Raw genomic sequence first — 18,818 nt, 5'->3', positions numbered from 1 at the left:
TTCAACGGCAAGTCCATTGTATGGTCTGAAGCGAATGGGTTGGAACGCGAAGATAGGAATCGGAGCCTCCGCGCCGACTCACCGAGTCAGCCCAATGTCCGCCACGCTCTCTCCCACCACTCTCTCCAACGCTCTTCCTCCTCCACACAGACACAGCCTCATCCTCCTCAACACCTGGTCCTCTCGCCGACGCGCCCTCCGTTTCCAGTCTTCCCGTACTCGCCTTCCCCTTCTCACAGTCCGAGCCTCCTCGACCGACCTCCCAGCCTCTCCAGGTAACACTTACACACCCCTATGTATGTGTATGCTAGTTCTTACTTGATATGTATGTATGTATGACTAATAAAATATGGGGAATAATCAAGCATTTTGCTTCTTCATGCAGCGAAAGATATTGAGAATGTGGTTATCATAGGTTCGGGTCCTGCTGGATACACGGCGGCAATATACGCAGCTCGTGCCAATTTGAAGCCTTTAGTGTTTGAGGGATATCAAGTAGGCGGTGTTCCTGGGGGACAGTTGATGACTACCACTGAAGTGGAGAATTTTCCAGGGTTTCCTGATGGAATAACCGGTCCAGATTTGATGGACAGGTAAAAAAAGGAGAATTATATGGTATCAAACCTTTTTTAAATTTTTAATTTTTTTTACATATTTTGTTATTAATTATAGGAAGATGCAATTTCAACTAGAATTGTAGAATAGAATTTTGATATTGGGTATGTTTAGGATGCGACGGCAAGCTGAGCGTTGGGGAGCAGAATTGTTCCAGGAAGATGTGGAATTTATTGACGTAAAAAGCAGTCCTTTTACCGTGCAAAGTAGTGAACGTAAGGTGATATATTATTTTTGCAGCTGCTCATTTTATATCTGTTAGATTAATCGCATAATTGGCTATTGAAATTCCAAATTGTATAAAAATATTCAAACTTGATTTAAACTAGTTCTTTGGATCTGCCCAGAGATGACTTCTATGTGTCGGAAACAAATGGGGTTTGATTTGCTCGATGGATGTGATTCCAGCAGTTTCTATGGAAACCAAGTGTCAACTGATCACTTATAATGTCTTGTTCAGTTGTTCATAGTAAAAGATAGAGCCATTCCATTGATGGGGAATGAGTATAAACACTACTTGTACTTGTCAATGCCGTATATATATAGACAGGGATATCTACATTTTCAGAAAACGGAATTGAATAATGTATATTTATGGTACAGTTATAAAACATACATCTGATGTGAATATGTGGTCATTGAACTTTATGGTTCTTTTGCCAATGGCCTTTTGGCCAAATGGTACCCGCCATATATATGTGGTGGGTGAGGTTGGCAGGTTTGGGTCTCGTTGTGTGTGTGTGTAAGTCACTAAGCCGAAAAAAAAAAAAAGAATTTTACTTCTCTCTTATATCTAATTTCCAGTAGGGTCTAGTAGTCTTGTTTAACTTAGCTTAACAGAGCTTTTAGTTTCAAAACTTGTTAAATGGTACTTTTTATTCAAAAAGTTAGTCATAGTTGCTGGGATTCAGAATTGATATTATCACAAGTAATAAGAGAAAAAATGAAGAGCAAGCTTTTAATTTTGCCGTACATATTATAAATATATTATTGCCATTGTAAACAATGGCCACATATCCCCCCTTATGTCATTGCTAATAGCCTGTATGTTATGAGTGTAGGCTGTAATTCAATCTTCATTTCTTGGCTATTGAGAAGTCTGTTTGCGTCAGTTTTGTGAAGTTCTTTTGCTTATGTTTATGTTTCAGGTTAAGTGCCACAGTATCATTTATGCCACAGGAGCTACTGCAAAAAAGCTTAGCTTACCCCGCGAAGAAGAATTTTGGAGTAGGGGAATTAGTGCTTGTGCTATTTGTGATGGAGCATCACCGTTGTTTAAGGGGCAAGTTCTGGCTGTTGTTGGAGGGGGTGATACAGCTACAGAGGAAGCACTATACCTAACTAAATATGCTCGCCATGTTCATTTACTTGTACGTAGGGACCAACTAAAGGCTTCCAAAGCAATGCAAGATAGGTGAATTCTAGTGGCCCTTTCTTTAATGTTGTTCTTTTGAAGTTATGATTGCATCCCTTCTGTGTAACACAAGTATGATCTGTCATTGTAAATTGCTTATTATGAATATTTGATTGAAGTTGTTGATTGCTCCACTCAATCTCATTCTCATTCGGTATTTCATATCAGAGATACTCTTAAGTGAAACTTGTCATTATCTCAAAGAATATCATCGTCATTTTCCTCAATACTTATTTATCTATTATTTGTAGTTTAGTTTTGACGTATTTATTTTAGATTTTAATCTATTTTTGTTCTGTTATTCTCTTTCTTTACTTCTCCCATGTGCTCCTCAGGAATTCCCATGGCACCTACCTGTACTTTTTGTTCCATTATGTTCTCTTCATTTCTCACCATAGGTTCCTTTTGTTTGCCAGCATGCATGTTTTTCACTCTACTGTGTTGTTATTCTTTGTATTTTATCTGATTGGCTTGTAAAGATTATTACCTTTCTTTCTCTTACAAGCAAAACATAGTGGATGAGGACAAGCAGTTTTGTGATAAAATGGTTTGTTGTAAATGAAAGAGATTAATGTTTTTTCCTCTTGAATGTTGTTTGTTTGATGGTTTGAAAATGGCTGACAAGCTCTATAGTTTCTAGGACTTATGGTGAAGGTTCCCAACTTTTTATTAACTTGAAATATTTTTAAAAACATTTTTTGCGTTTTGTGATAAATGGTTTGTTGTAAATGTAAACTTTCGGAAGCAGTTTTGTGAAAGTTTTTTCTCTTGAATGTTACTTATCAAAAAAAAAAAAGGTTTTTTCTCTTGAATGTTTACTTATCAAAACAAAAAAAAGTTTGTTTGATGGTGTATGTGTTAAATCACCACTTGTCCCAAAAACTTAAGATAATAAGAAGAGGCAAATGTAATTAATACTTTAACACTCACCTTCATGTGTGGGCTCAAACTTTCTTTTAATAGGTGAAGTCAAACACGTAGAATATTTAATTAAAATGTGGGTGAATTGATGGAGTCAGGTTCGAACTTATGACCTCTAGCTTTGATACCTTGTTAAATCACAATTTGTCCAAAAAACTTAAGTTAATAGGAAGAGGCAAATTCAATTAATACTTTAACATTTTTTTGATAAGTAATAATGCATTAAAGAGCGCAGTGGGGCGCAACTCAAGTACACAGGAAGTATACAAGAGAGCGACTAAGTAGGGGAGAAGGAAGAAGAGAACATAAAGAGAAAATCAGGAAAATTGATCACTAAAGGCGCAAGCCAGCCTGTAGTCCATGAGAATAAGGTGTACAAAATGAAGTGAATAAGGTCCTCAAGATTCCTCGAAACATCCTCGAAGCATCTCGCATTCCTTTCCTTCCAGAGACACCAAAGAAGACAAAGGGGAGCCATCTTCCATACCACAGCACTACTCGTTCTACCGCCCGCCCACCAACTAGCAAACATCTCCTTCACGCTACTAGGCATTACCCAACACATGTTAAAGCGAGAGAAGATAACATCCCATAACTTGCGTGCAACCTCACAATGAAGAAAGAGGTGATCCACGGACTCCCCATCCGCCTCGCACATACAACATCGATTAATCACCACGATACCTCTCTTCCGAACATTATCCAACGTGAGAGGTTTCCCAAGGGCAGCCGACCATGCGAAAAACGCCACTCTCAAAGGAGCCTTGGTGCGCCAAATGCTTTTCCACGAAAAGTGGTTAGGCGCCTTAAAGGCAAGCATCCTATAGAAAGAGCGTACCTCAAACTTCCCTTTTCTTGAAGGAATCCACCACATCCGGTCCTCCCCTTCCCCCCGAATCGAAGATGAGTATAAGAGCGAGAAGAAAGAGGCTAAGGCCATCTCCTCCCAGTCATGAATACTACGGGTGAAAGTAACATTCCAGTGAACCATCCCATTTACACACTCCCGGATATCCGCAATGGAAGCATCCTTATTGCAAGCAATATTAAAAAGACCCGGAAAAGCAACCTTGAGAGGCGTCTCACCACACTAGCAATCCTCCCAAAATTTGACCTTCCCCCCCAAACCAGGATCTAATCTGAAGTGACACTGAAACGACCTCCAAACCCCACAAATGTGTTTCCATAACCCCATCCCATTCGTTCCACGAGGAACTTTAGAGCGCCAACCACCCCAATCCACCCCATACTTAGCCACCAAAATACTTCTCCACCAAGCTTCTTCCTCATTTGCAAATCTCCATAACCATTTCCCCAAGAGAGCTTGATTAAAAAGACGCAAACTCCGAATCCCTAGCCCTCCCTCAGCAATCGGAGAACATACCTCGTGCCAACTAACCAAATGGAACTTAGTCTCCTCCTTGAACCCCCCCCATAAAAAATCCCGTTGAATCTTCTCAATATGATTCACCACGGAAATAGGGATGGGAAAGAGAGACAAGAGATAGGTGGGGAGATTGGATAGGGTGCTCTTGATGAGGGTGAGCCTCGCCCCCTTGGACAAATAAGAACGCTTCTAAGGGGCCAACCTTCTAGCAATTTTCTCCAACATGTCATCCCAAATAGCCAACTGCTTGAAGGACACCCCTAGTGGAAGACCCAGGTACTTCAAGGGCAAAGAACTAGTGCGACAACCCAACACACCAGCCAACTCATCCGTCTCTACCAAATCTCCGACTGGAACCAAAACAGACTTGGCCCGATTAACTTTTAACCCTGAGACCGCCTCGAAGCCAATAATGAGAGCTTTAATAAATCTAACATGTTCAGATGCTGTCCCACAAAACACTAGAGTATCATCAGCAAAGAGAAGATGGGAGACAGACACCCGCTCATGCTCACCAGCCCCCACATAGAAACCATTGATGAAACCCCTACTGATAGAGACATTAATCATCTTGCTGAAAGCCTCCATGACCATGATGAACAAGAAAGGCGAGAGAGGGTCACCTTGTCTAACCCCACGCGAACTCCCAAAGAAACTGGAAGGCGAACCATTGATCAACACCGAAAACCGCATCGACGAGATACAATGTTCGATCCAATAGCATCATTTCTCACCGAAACCACACCTTTTTAATAGGTAGAGTAAAAACTTCCAATTCATGTGATCGTAAGCCTTCTCCATATCCAACTTACACAAGAGACCGGGCTCCCCAGATCTGAGACGGCTGTCTAGGCATTCATTGGCAATAAGCACCGAATCCAAGATCTGTCTACCTTTGACGAACGCATTCTGCGGATTGGAGATGACCCGGTTCATGACTCCCCTCATTCTATTGGCTAGAACCTTCGCAATGATCTTATAGATCCCCCCCACAAGGCTGATAGGACGGAAGTCCCTCAAATCAGAAGCCCCATGCGACTTCGGAATAAGAGCAATGAACGTAGCATTGAGACTTTTTTCGAACTTGCCTCGATCATAGAACTCCACAAAAACAGCCATGATGTCCTTTTTAATCACCTCCCAACAATCTTGGAAAAAAGCCATAGAAAAACCATCCGGGCCAGGGGCTTTATCCCTATCCATTTTTTTTACCACCTCCCACACCTCCCTTTCCCCAAAAGGGACTTCCAGACTAGAAGCCTCTTCCTCTTTCCAACATATCGAATTGAAGATCATCCAACCTCGGTCTCCAACTAAGAGTCTCTGAGAAGAGTGTCTCATAAAAGCGAGTAATATGACTGCTAATAGCCTCTTGATCAGAGATAGCAGTGCCATGAATATTCAGAGACTCAATATAATTCTGTCTTCGATTGGCATTAGCAATCCGATGGAAAAATTTAGTACACTTGTCATCCTCTTTCAACCACCGGATTCTAGATTTTTGCCTCCAACTGATTTCTTCTTGGAGGAGGAAAATTTCTAACTCCCTAGCAAGCACCCTTCTCTTCTCGATCTCCTCTGTGGACAAACCTCTCTCTTCCTCCACCCTATCCAGAGGTTTAATATCTTCCATACAAGCCTTAATACAAACCCCCACGTTTTCGAACTCTTGAGCATTCCATCTCTTAATGTCCCCCTTTAGCGCTTGCAACTTTTTGGAAATAAAATTAATACTTTAACATTTACTCCTCTAGTCCAAATCTCAAATAGGGTATACTCGGAGAGTGAAGGAGAAGATTGCTCAGCAGTTGCATAAGAACAAGGAATTGTTTGTCGAGGTTGTCGCGGAAACTGCGGAGAAGGGGGTGGAGAACTATTCGGAGGTGGTACAAGATGCGGTGAAATTCGCCTCCATTATGGGTTTGTCTTGTGGGAAGGAGGTTACGAGAAAAGTCTTTTGAATCTTTTTTCGAATATTGAAGAGGAGCAGGAGCCCTATAACCCAAAGGTAAAACAGAAGAGGGAACTCAAGAATTTAGAATGCTCCATCAATTATGAGGCTAGAGGGAGACTTTCTCCAGAGAGGTGTTAGCGCCGGCGGGGTTGTGTTGGGACAAAAAACGCACTTTCCTTTTCTCCAGAGGTGCATTAGGGGTTTTGGGTTTTTAGGGCTGGTGTTGGGCTAGTGTGGGCTTTAGTCTTTGGGTCTTTTTCTTTGGTTTTACCGTTTGGTTGTGGCTACTTGTTGGGTTTTTGGGTTGGGTCTTCTTGGGTTTTGTCTTTGGGTTTAAAGTTGGGTTACCTATGTATACTCTTTGTGTACCTAGAGGCACATTGCGCTTTTTTGATATATACAATATTACTTATCAAAAAAAAAATTAATACTTTAACTGTTTGAAAATTGTTGACAGGCTTTTGGATGTTTTTGATAGTTTCTAGGACTTACGGTGAAGACTCCCAAATTTCAATTAGGGGGAAAAAAAAAAAAAAATGCAAAATCAGTCCTTGTCGTTTGAATTTTATAGAATATGTCTCTATGGTTTGCTTCTGTATAAAAATGATAATTCCGTTAGCATTTTTGAAGTTAATCCCATGTGGCCACTTAGACACATCAACGAAAATGATATATTGACATGTGACAATCTAATCTAAATTACAAATTTACCCCAAAAAAATTTAAAAATTAAAGAAGAAAAAAAAAAAAAAAGACACAGAAAGGAGGGGTGGCTGCTGGCATCCCTTCACATAGGGGGTGGCTCTCTTGTAAGGGTGGCCACCCCTCATCTAGGCTGACCAAGGGGTGACCACCCTCATCTTCCCCATGATAAACAATCTTGAATCCGTTGATCCGCACACAAATACTGGAAGTGTAATCCTTCTTTAAGCCTATTGATTCATTCAAAATACCAAGAATAAAGACATCAACAATTGGTTGATTCAAAAGAATACCCAAAAGTAGAAAAACGCCGGAAACTTCTCTTTAGAAATTTTATTCAGCAAAAAAAATTACCGGTCTTGTCTGGCAGCTAAAACTAGTTTTTATAGAAAAACTTTTAGAAACTCTAAATAACAGAAAATACAATAATGCCGTTATGCTAAAACATTAAAAAGACAAAAATAAAACAAGCAAAAACGCATAAAATAAACCCTAGTCATGAAGCTCTAGTGTTTTGCATCCCTTCTACTCTAGAATATAATCTTTTTCTTTGAGAATATGCAAGAATGGAACAGCTTTTTAACACAAACCTCTATCTTGGACCAAATTGCATCTCTTCCTTTCGAAAAAGGTAAGTAGAAGGTGATGTCCAAACAAGTTGTCTGCCACACCCCGCCTCATCTTGATAGAATACAACAAATTGAAGAACGGGAAGGAATCCACCTCCCAATCATGCGTTGCTTTGACAAAAGTAACATTCCACTTATGAGAGTCACGAAGAGCTGTAAGTGATTAGCAAAAAAATCATCCGTAAGGTGAGCTATACCAAAATAACTCTGGGTACGCTTCCTTAAGGGCCTAGTCCCCACACCATACATCAGGCCAAAATCTAATCTTGGATACCATTCCCCGCAGCAAAACTGATGAATCTAGAGAACACCTTTAGCCCTCCTGATATTTTTCTAAGGACGAACCCCATGCGACCCATTTACCTCATCAGAACTCCACCCTCCTCACATGCTGCCATATTTAGAATCTACGGCTACTCTTCATTTAGCCCTTGCCAGTATAGATAAAATGTTATAACCCTGACGTGCACGAGTAATTATGACTTCATGAACAATGCTGACCCTTGTGTAGTTCATGAACAGTTTTAGTTGCAAGTACCAGCTAATTTTTGAACGTATGTGGTGGTAGGGGGCATCAAATAACGGCAATTACATTATAGTATGTCTCCCCTAAATTTGTGCCCCGTTGACAGGATTGATTTTAGCCCCAACTTAATGGAACATATTGCAGATGGTAGTAGCGATATAACGCGTGGCAAAGTAATCTTGGTTTTACCAACGTTTCTTGCATGGTCTGATGCTCATCACAACAGCTTTTTCCCCTCAATAAACATTTTATAATTTTTCTCCATTGCAATTGTCTAGTGAGAACCAACTTGAAAATATGTCAAATCTTAACTATGCCAATGTTTAAACATTACGTCTTGTGGAGCTTTTGATGCTAATCTTTTTTGTTATCCAATTACAGGCCGCTGTCAATTGTTAAGCGGTGGCAAAAAATTCTGTTTGTTGTGGGTTTTTTCTTTTCTTTTTTCTGCTGGCTGCTTTGTTGATGGTGAATTATATACTAATGAGCAACTTGTATGTGAGTTTTCAACTCCCTGAATGTTTGTTTAACAGGTTGATTATCGCGAATGTTTCAGAGTGTACAACAATCCAAATGTCACCGTGCACTTCAATACAGAGACTTTGGATGTTGTTAGCAATACAAAAGGCCAGATGTCTGGAGTTTTAGTTCGAAAAGTTGATACTGGGGAGGAATCTGTGCTTGAAGCAAAAGGGTTATTCTATGGTATAGGTCATTCGCCGAATAGCCAGTTGTTGGAAGGTCAAGTTAAGCTTGACAGCTCGGGCTATGTGTTGGTTGAAGAGGGTAGTGCAAGAACTTCAGTTGAAGGTGTTTTTGCTGCTGGAGACGTACAGGTAATCCTCTCCGAATTATCATTTTTATCTCCTCAGTTTTTGGTTGGTCCAGGACCTGGCAAGATTTATTGTGCCTCCCAGATACTGATTCAACACTGTGGCCCAATTATTGCTACAGTTCTACTAGTAATTATTGCTTGTTGGATATATGAGGAATTCGGATATATTCAAGGATATTCTGTGAATTAGTTGAAATATCTTGTATAAATTTGGTGGAAGTGATGAATGTCATCTAATCAGTTTCTTGGCATGGCACATTTAGAGATGGATGAGAAGGCTCAAGGCATAGGTTTTAGTTTCTGTTATATTTGTATTTGAAGTTGTGAATCTTAGCAATTGCAAGCGAAATCTTTCTTTTGATGCTTGTAAAACAACAGAAAGAATTTGAATTTATTGATAAGTAGCAAGCACATTCACTTCTCAAGTTCAATTACAAGATAGTTATTTTTCTGTTAACTTCAATCCCATCTTCTGATCTGGATAACCTTATGTTTGGGAATCATAATCATTGTTGACAATCTTGTAACTCTAGTTCTTGTTATCCTAATAGGACCATGAATGGAGGCAAGCAGTAACTGCTGCTGGATCTGGATGCATTGCTGCTTTATCAGTCGAGAGATATCTTGCAAGCAAAGATCTCCTTGTTGAGTTTCACCAGGTATTCAAGGGAGTCCAACTTCATCAATCCTACTTGTCTCTATGTAGATTCATGTGCTTATCGTCCCCATGCATTGGAAAGCTGTTGTTTCTAACACAGAGAGTTGAACATAGCATGTTCAATTAGTTTATATGTGATAATAAAGTTAGTGCTTGTAATTATTGATCCTAATTTATCAGTTTTCCTGGCGAATATTGGTTGACCTAGTGATCAAGTTCGGCTGCCCATAATTAGTTAACCATAGACATGTTTTAGTTAATGGTCATATAGTAGATGTACAAATTTATTGCTGCACACCCCCATAATATTGTTACCATGAGGGATGCCGCGGAGAGCAATAAAGTCCACAGACTGCCTTGTTGATCTCTTTGTGCTTCTTGACTCATAGAAGCAACAAAGTGTATGCTAAACTATTATCAGAAATATAAATTGTCAAGGTTATGAAGTTGCTGCCTTTAAAAATAGTAAATTGCCTATCCGTCTGTATGCTATGAAGTTATAAAGTTTATACATGTTAACCAAGTCCCGGAGGTGAAATAGGCACAAAAACAATAGACTGGACCAACCATTTTCTTGATCTAATATTAATGATGAAACCATGTACAATATATAGTATAATGCATCTACAATCGAGATCTTTGAGACAAGTTTCTCATCCAATTACTTATTATTATTATTATTATTTAAAAAAAAAATGGAAAAAAAAGAAGAGAAGAAAATAAAAAGTTTACTCATTTATAGAGCAAGGCTTTAGATTCTTACGTTTTTGTTAGATTTGGTTTGTCCTACATTGCAGTAATTCTTGGATTTCCTTTTATTCTTATTATTGGCAAATTACAAAACTATCTATTTGAATCCATGATTTCACCCTCCATCCCATTCTTATGGGATGAGAAATTGCCATTTGAGCAGAGCTTATTGGCTCCTTGTAAGTGTAAAACGAACTGATTACTTTTAGTTTTAAAGAGTAAGTCTTGAATTTGGATGGTAATAGTCTATCGTCACATAATTTTTTAGGCCTATGACATGGTCCCTCACAAAATTCAATGTTCATCGATTTACTTGTGACAGCCGCCAGTTGAGGAAGTCAAGAAGGAAATCACGGACAGGGATGTTCGAGAGGGTTTTGACATTACACTTACAAAGCATAAGGGCCAGGTACGAGTTATTTCTCCAAATGCTAGCTTGGATATGATCAATTTTTATGTTAGTGACATTTCACCCAAATTAATTTTCCTGTTTTGGGATTTTCTGTGTAAGTTAACACAACGGTTACTATTTTTTTTTTCCTCCAGTATGCATTACGAAAATTGTACCATGAAAGTCCAAGGCTTATATGTGTACTATATACTGCACCAACATGTGGTCCGTGTAGGACGTTGAAGCCAATTCTTAGTAAGGTACATTATTTTAAATTTGTTTTGCTGTTGCATGATATTTAAATCTCAATGCTAGTTAAGTTCTCATTGGTACTATGATCTTTTACACATGATTTTTTTTAATGTGGATTTATATTTTGTTTGAAGATGTTTGTAGAATTAGTTAGTTTAGTAAGTTGTTAAGAGTTTGTTAGTGAGCTATTAAAGGACTCTTTGTTATTGTACCACTTGATCAAATCTATATGAAGGGGTTGAGAGGGCTACGATTGAATTAATCTAGTCACACTCTCTCTTCCCGTATTTTTCCATACAATTCACAGAAGATGCATGATAAAAACAATTCTTCGGAAACTTCTCGTAAAACTTAAAAGAAATTCATTATGTTGTATAAAATCTTAACATGCATGAAGCATGTTGAATATGACAGTCTGTTAATAAAAGAGATGACAGTTTAAAAGAAATTTACTTGTTTCATATGTTGGACTTAATACAAATCCCATTGCATTTTCTGTGTGTCATCTTTAATGATTCATGCTTTATTATATCTGTGGCTATTGTTTTGTTTTTTTGTTTAATGATTCTTGCTTTATTATATCTAAGGTTTTGTTTTGTTTTGTTTTGTTTTGTTTTGTTTTTTTTTTTTTTTTGTGTTGAATGTTTAATTAAGACTGGTAAACTCTTTCTTAACTTGTGATGATAGGTGATAGATGAATTTGATCAAAATGTACACTTTGTTGAAATTGATATCGAGGAAGATCCAGAAATTGCAGAAGCAGCTGGAATTATGGGTACACCATGTGTGCAGTTTTTCAAAAATAAGGAAATGATCAGGTTGGTTATATTTAGTCCTTTCGCGCTTCTTAGTGCTACATGTGCGTTATTGAATTTTTTTTGCTGTTTATTTTGCCCTCTCAGACTCTTTGTTCTTTATCCACATGTATTTTTGTATAATATGACTGACATAAACTAGTTGTGATGAGCAATTTTTCGTTGGAATGTAGGTGTTTTGCTATTCAACATTATGGCATATCCATATGACATGTTGCCATATAAGTCTTAGCATAATTAAGAATATAAAATTTTATTTTAGTTTTGCATATCTTATCCTCCACAAAGAATGTTCTTTTTCTCTATCTTGTTTTTTAGTGGTTGAATGATTTCGGGTATGCTAGTTAATATGTTTGAGGAGTGTCTTTTGTTTGTTGTTTGAAATAATGTTCTGACGTGAACACTGTTTTTTTTTTTTTTTTTAGTGTTTTATGTTTTGAGTTGTTTTTTAATGTATTTGTCTTGGAAACATAAAACAAAAGACAGAAAATAAACGGCCGAATTCAAGTCTAGAGAGCTTACTTTTTCAATTTTACTGATTGTTGTTTTCTGGTTATGCAGGACGGTGTCCGGGGTGAAAATGAAGAGAGAGTATAAAGAATTCATTGAAGAAAATAAATGAGAGTATTTTGAAGACTTTTTAGGGTGATGCCCTCATTTTGTGATCCAATTTTGTTCCTCCCAAACAGTCTAGTTGAATAATGCCATCGATTTTTACAGTGAAATCTCATATTGATCAACTGCACTCTACATTATACAAGCCGAGCTATCAATTCATTGGTATGGGTTTTAAATTTCCTCTCTTGAATTTCAATCATTCTCTAAATTTGGTTGAGTTCAGCTATGTATTTTGTTCTCATCTCCACTACTTGCTACTAAATTGACTAATTTTCGATCATGGCTGCCTAGAGAAAATCATTGTGGTTTTTCATGAATTTTCTGTCTCTGCCGATTAGTTTTCCTATATATATAGGAGGGTAAGGTTGAGGAAAAGGCAAAATATGGTGGAGCGAGATACAATTTTGTTGTTTGTGCAGTCTGCAGTATCACTCTAGCGCAATAGAGTGGATGATTATTCACTCTAGCTTAATTTTTGGAGGTCCATACGATTCTTTAAATCAAATACATTTTGCATTTAAGCTGAGTGCTTTTTCAAATTTGAAGAAGCACTATGTGTCAATGCATATTATGCCTTTTTGTTTCCAACTTTATTATTTCTGTTTCTGTTTCTCTTTGCTATTTGGGTTTAAAAAAACTAAGTATTATTGAGAAAGAATAGATAATTAGATGAGAAATGCATTTGGAAAGCTATTAGCTAATTTTTTTTTTTAAAAAAGGGTAGCTTTAATTAGCTATTTTAGATAGAAATTTGGAGAATCCATTGTGGATGCTCTAAGGAGATGCTAGATAATCTACAAGTCGATCCACCTTTTAAAATCGTCATTGAATTTATGATAAATCACTATTGAATTTTGATCAAATGCTAATTTTAAAAGCTATATCAATTTTAGAGGAACACGTTTTAATGGCTTTGGGCTTCTTTTTGGTGGGGGAATTATACTTCATTATGTTTAATGATAGAGACACCCTTAAATCTTTTTATTCCGTCAACCCCAGGCACTTGGACTACTATTCTTAGGATTTGGGGATGGTTAAGCTTTTGAAGACTTAGCTTTTTTGGAGGCCAATTTAGAGTTCGTTTGAGATTGTGTTATGAAGGGTAAAAAGTACTTGTAATACCCAAAAAATGTGCCAAACTAAAAGTTGGCCTGTTTGATAAAAAATTTCAAAATACTTCTTTTAACTTTTTTACTTTAAGGAAATTTTTCTTTCAAAATTTTTCTGACTTTTTTATTTCAAAATTAAGCGTTTTTAAGGATTTTTTTTTTTTTGAAAAGAAATGTATTTTCCTGATTGATTTTAAATTAGTCCGAGAATATTAATTACCGTAAGTTTTTTTTTGTATTTATATTTTCATGCCAGGAAGAAATGGCCAAAAAGCAAGTTAGTTAGATGGAAGAAAAAAGTCAAAAAAAGGTGGGCTGTATTTGATGGTACAGTCTTGTTATGGGTCCCAGACTCTCGAAGTGGTTCGTAGTACTGCTTCTGATGGACCAAGGGATAGGCTAAGCGCGTACTCTTTCTTTATTATCTTCCTTCCTCAACAACTCCGCTGCCTCCTCCCTCTCAGAGTCTCTCCCTTCTCCGCCAAGGGTTCAACCCCCACCCACCGAACCTACAGAAAATGGCTGAAGTTGCCTTTATCTTGGTAGCAAAGGCCTCAGAGAAGCTTGAGCTTCTTGTTTACAAAGAGTTCAGCTTGGCATGGGGTTTCAAAAACGATCTGAAAAAGCTTGAGCGCACTATGTCAATCATTAGAGAGGTTCTCCTGGATGCCCAAAACAAGCAAGCAAGTGACCGCCTGCTGAGGCTCTGGCTAGGGCAACTCAACGATATCCTTTATGATGCTGAGGATTTGCTTGAAGAAATTGAGTACCAAGCTTTAAGGAAGCAAGTTGTGGCCACATATGGGAGTACTTTTACAAAGGTACGCCATTTGTTTTCATCCTCTATGACGCGTGCATTCCCTTTCAAACTGGCTCATAAAATCAAGGCCATTAGAGAGCGGTTAGATGAGATTGCTGCCGATAAGGATCAGTTTAATCTCACCATAATACATGGAGATGCACATATCATGCGGCCGTTGAGGGACCCGACCCACTCATTTGTTCATCCATCAACTGTAATCGGTAGATATAAGGACAAAGAAAATATCATAAATCTTTTGATGCACCCAGATGGTAGCAAAAATGTCAATGTAATTTCCATAGTTGGGTTAGGAGGTTTGGGGAAGACCACACTTGCCAAGTTGGTGTACAATGATGGACGTGTACTTGAGACTTTTCAATTGAGAATGTGGGTTTGTGTGTCTGAAGATTTTAGTGTTGCAAGATTGATAAAAGAAATCCTTAAATCTGCACGTTGTACAATTGATCCTGATTGGAGTGTGGATACATTGCAAACTGAATTGAGACAACAATTAAGGGATAAGAAATTTTTACTTGTCTTAGATGATGTCTGGAATGAAGATCGTAATAAATGGATTGAATTGAGAGATTTGTTAATTGGTGGGTCCGAAGGAAGTAAAATTATAGTGACAACACGTAGTAACTTGGTTGCCTTCGTTATGAGCACCGATTTCACATACAATTTACAAGGTCTATCCCAACATGATTGTTTGTCTTTGTTTGTGAAATGTGCATTTAAGGAAGGAGAAGAGAAACAACATCCAAACCTCTTAGAAATTGGAAACCAAATTGTGCGAAAATGTAAAGGGGTTCCGTTGGCAGTGAGGACTTTAGGTAGCCTGCTTTATTCAAAAGTTAATGAATGGGAGTGGGAATTTGTGAGAGATAACGAGATATGGAGATTAGAACAAAAGGAGAGTGACATCTTACCTGCATTGAAATTGAGTTACGATCAAATGCCAATTCACTTGAAACGATGCTTTGCCTTTTGTTCTCTTTTCCCAAAAGACTACGAATTCTATTCGTATCATTTGATTCGACTGTGGATGGCAAATGGACTAATACTTGAAACATCCATTAATAAAAACCAAGAGTTGGAAGATGTTGGGTATTTGTATATAAATGAGTTGTTGTCGAGATCTTTCTTCCAAGACATTGAGAAAGAGATTCCTAGCATGCCCTTCTATACATTTCAAATGCACGATCTCATCCACGATCTTGCAATCTCCGTTGCACAAGGAGAATGTTCAGTAGTTGACTTGGACAACAAAGACATTGTTGGAACTGTTCATCATGTGTCATTTTCAAAAATGGGTCAAGAAGTTCCAAAATGCTTAGACAAGTTATTGAATGTGCATACCGTTATACCCACTATAGACTTTCAACCACTCCCATTGTCCTTAGCTGAAGCATGCATCTTGAGATTCAAGTACTTGCGAGTGCTTGATTTAAGTTTTTCATCTTTTGAGGTGTTGCCAAAATCTATTAGTACTTTAAAGCATTTGAGATACCTAGACCTAAATAATAATGCAAGAATCAAATTACTTCCTAATTCAATTTGCAAGCTACACAAGTTGCAAACATTACTACTTGGTGGATGTATGTCACTTGAACGGTTGCCCAAAGATGTTAGTAACATGATTGGCCTTAGGAGTTTGATAGTGACAACAAAGTACACGTGCTTGTTGGAGAATGGATCCATGAATTCTCTTCGGTATTTGGTTGTATTTCAATGTCCGAGATTAGATGTCTTGTTTCAAGGAATGGACGGGTGCCTCACCAACCTTTGGACACTGACAATAAATCAGTGTGCAAGTTTGACCTCTTTGTCACTCAGTATCAAGCACCTAACCGCCTTAAAGAACTTGTACATTGTTCAATGTCCAAATCTTAGTTTGAGGGGAGAAGAAGACAATCAGGCTCTCAAGCCCAGCCTCCGAAATTTGACGATTCTTAATTTACCGAAGTTGGAGGCTTTGCCTCAATGGTTACAAGGATCTGTTAATACTTTACAACACCTATGCATTGTAGGTTGTGTGAACTTTACGGCCTTGCCTGAGTGGCTGCCAACTCTCAAATCACTTCACACACTTGAGATTATCAACTGTCCCAAGTTATCATCTCTTCCGAAGGGAACAAATCATCTCACTACGCTAAAAAAAGTAGTAATTGAAGGTTGCCCTGAATTGGAGAGGGTCCAGAGGGAAATGCAAATAGGAAGTTCAGCCCTAAATCGCTCATACGAGAGGTCTTACTTGATGAGGAAACAGGAGCTACTTCAACGTAAGAAGATGATATTGAGGTAAGGGCAGTTCTTTGTTATTCTTCTTCTTTTTTGCCTTGTTCAAATTTGATGTAAACTAAAATGAAAATAAATAAATAAAAAATTTGGGACAAAATCTTTTTGCTATTTACCTCGTCCAATAGCTCCAAGTGCAAATATTGTGCTCCTAAAAGCACTAAATCTCATTTAATGCATGGAGAAATTATATCTTGTGTAGAACCTAATATATAATATTTCCAAGTGTATCAAAAATTTGTTATGTTATGTATTTATTAACTTTTCTTTTGTGATCACAAATTTTTTTTTTCTGGTTTTATTCTCATAATATTATATTTATATGTCTAGACATTTGCAGTAATCTTCATGCCAGGAGTTGAGCTATATAGGACGCTGACAGTGGAAGCCTAAATGTAACAAAGTTTAAAGTTATATGATCCTTTGTTAAGTTATAAATATATATTTCCGTCATTGTAATTTGAATTAAGAGATGTAAATAAAACAGCATTGCTGCCATTTTAATTCTTATTAAGATTATTTAAATGAACAGACATTTGTAATTATAATTTTGATTAAGAGATGTATACTTTTGTGACGATGCTCTTGTTTGATCATCTTTACAACCACCATGTATGTATTATGACATCATTGACATGTTTAATAGCTTGGTAAATGTTGGGCATAATTGGCAATGCAAATATTAATATTTCGTTTTTTTCTTCCAAAAAATTCAAGGACATCCAATTTGACCAAATAATATTATTATTAATAACCAACGCTTAATTTTTAGGAACAACACAACTATAATAGACAAATTAAAGTATTAAGGATGTCTACGTACCATACAATCATCCCGAAAGACAAAGATTACAGAGTAAATATGTTAGTATAAAAAAAATAGCAGCTTATACTTATTCAAAAAAATATATAACATTATAAAAATTTTTTTTTTAAAAAAAACTAATGTATATTATTATAGTTTGGGGGTAGGAATATCCCGAAAGACCAAGTCTAAGCTAACAAAAAATTCAAATTAATTTTCTTTTTTTTTTAAAAAAAATAAATTCAAAATAATTTTTTCTTTTTTTAAAAAAATTTAGATTGGCCACCCGAATTTGCCCTGGGGTGGCTCGTGGGCCACCCCCCTCTTCAGGGGTGGCTGCTGGTTTGCTACCAAACCAGCAGGTACCCAGCGCATAAATAGTGACCCAAAACGTCACAAATTAGTTAATTTGGCCTTTTTTTTATTTGTTGGGTAGTGATAAAAGCTAAAATATAAGTTAATGTGATTAAATAAAAATATAAGAAATATTTGTTAATTTTTCATACAAGCTAAATGTAAAAAAAAAATGTTTTCCTAACCATTTTCATAGGCTTCAAAGTTTACAAACCTAACCCCTAGTAAGTAGAGGGTTTTATAATTGGCATGAGAGTAACAAAATCAGATTGCAGGCTACATTTTGCTTCTTCTTCTTCTTCGTTTTTTTTTTTTTGGTTTAAAAAAAGGCTTATATTATTTTGATAGGTCATCTTTTTCTTAACCTTTTTGATTGAATGGAATTATGGACCTACAAGTGCTTTGTGGGTAAGATAGTGGAAATCTTTTTGTTAACCTTTTTCATCTTTCCTTGCATTTGCGTAGTGAAAAGAGATAGATAGCTCATAGCTTTGTGTGTTGATTGAACTTGGCCAATTCTGGTGGATCCCTATCCATGTGATTTGATCAGAGGAATCAAAGAGAAAGTAGAGTAGGAAACTTCCATCCGAAGAATAGGAAAAAACTGAACTTGGCCAATTCCTTTAATATATATATTCTCCCTCCTCAACAATATCCATCTCACATTGATGAACTACACACTCTGCATTATACAGGCCGAGATATCAATGCACATCCATTGGTATCGGTTTCATATTTTCTATCTTGAATTTCGATAATTCTCTAAATTTGGTTTGAATTTTGTTCTCATAACGATTACTTTTTTTCTGTTTTTTTTGCCACGCTCATATCAACTGCTTACTAGTTGTTACTAGATTCATTTAGAGAAATGCTTCTTTGCACTATTACGGTTAGAATATATGAAAAATTTATAATATTTTTTGTATATTTTATATTTGATTGATACTAAAGTACTATTCTCTATTTATACGCTAATTATAATT

General features: G+C 37.0%; 2 protein-coding genes across 2 annotated transcripts; both read left to right on the top strand.

The window, feature by feature from the left end:
• LOC132191405 (NADPH-dependent thioredoxin reductase 3) lies at positions 1-12,648 on the top strand. Its single transcript, XM_059606399.1, has 10 exons — positions 1-275; positions 386-593; positions 730-835; positions 1,764-2,029; positions 8,705-8,984; positions 9,535-9,642; positions 10,714-10,800; positions 10,938-11,042; positions 11,722-11,852; positions 12,411-12,648. Exons 1-10 carry the CDS (start codon positions 35-37, stop codon positions 12,469-12,471), a joined length of 1,593 nt encoding a protein of 530 aa, XP_059462382.1. The 5' UTR covers positions 1-34; the 3' UTR covers positions 12,472-12,648.
• Positions 12,541-17,254, top strand: LOC132191404 (putative disease resistance protein RGA4). Its single transcript, XM_059606398.1, has 3 exons — positions 12,541-12,629; positions 13,833-16,679; positions 17,007-17,254. The coding sequence occupies exons 2-3, from the start codon at positions 14,095-14,097 to the stop codon at positions 17,017-17,019; spliced, it is 2,598 nt and encodes an 865-aa protein (XP_059462381.1). The 5' UTR covers positions 12,541-12,629; positions 13,833-14,094; the 3' UTR covers positions 17,020-17,254.
• Positions 17,255-18,818: the final 1,564 nt, after the last annotated feature.

The sequence above is a fragment of the Corylus avellana genome, chromosome ca9 (assembly GCF_901000735.1).
Source record: "Corylus avellana chromosome ca9, CavTom2PMs-1.0".
In the NCBI taxonomy this organism is placed as follows: domain Eukaryota; kingdom Viridiplantae; phylum Streptophyta; class Magnoliopsida; order Fagales; family Betulaceae; genus Corylus; species Corylus avellana.
The sequence above is the reverse complement of the archived record's forward strand: the minus strand, read 5'-3'. Positions and strand labels throughout refer to the sequence as shown.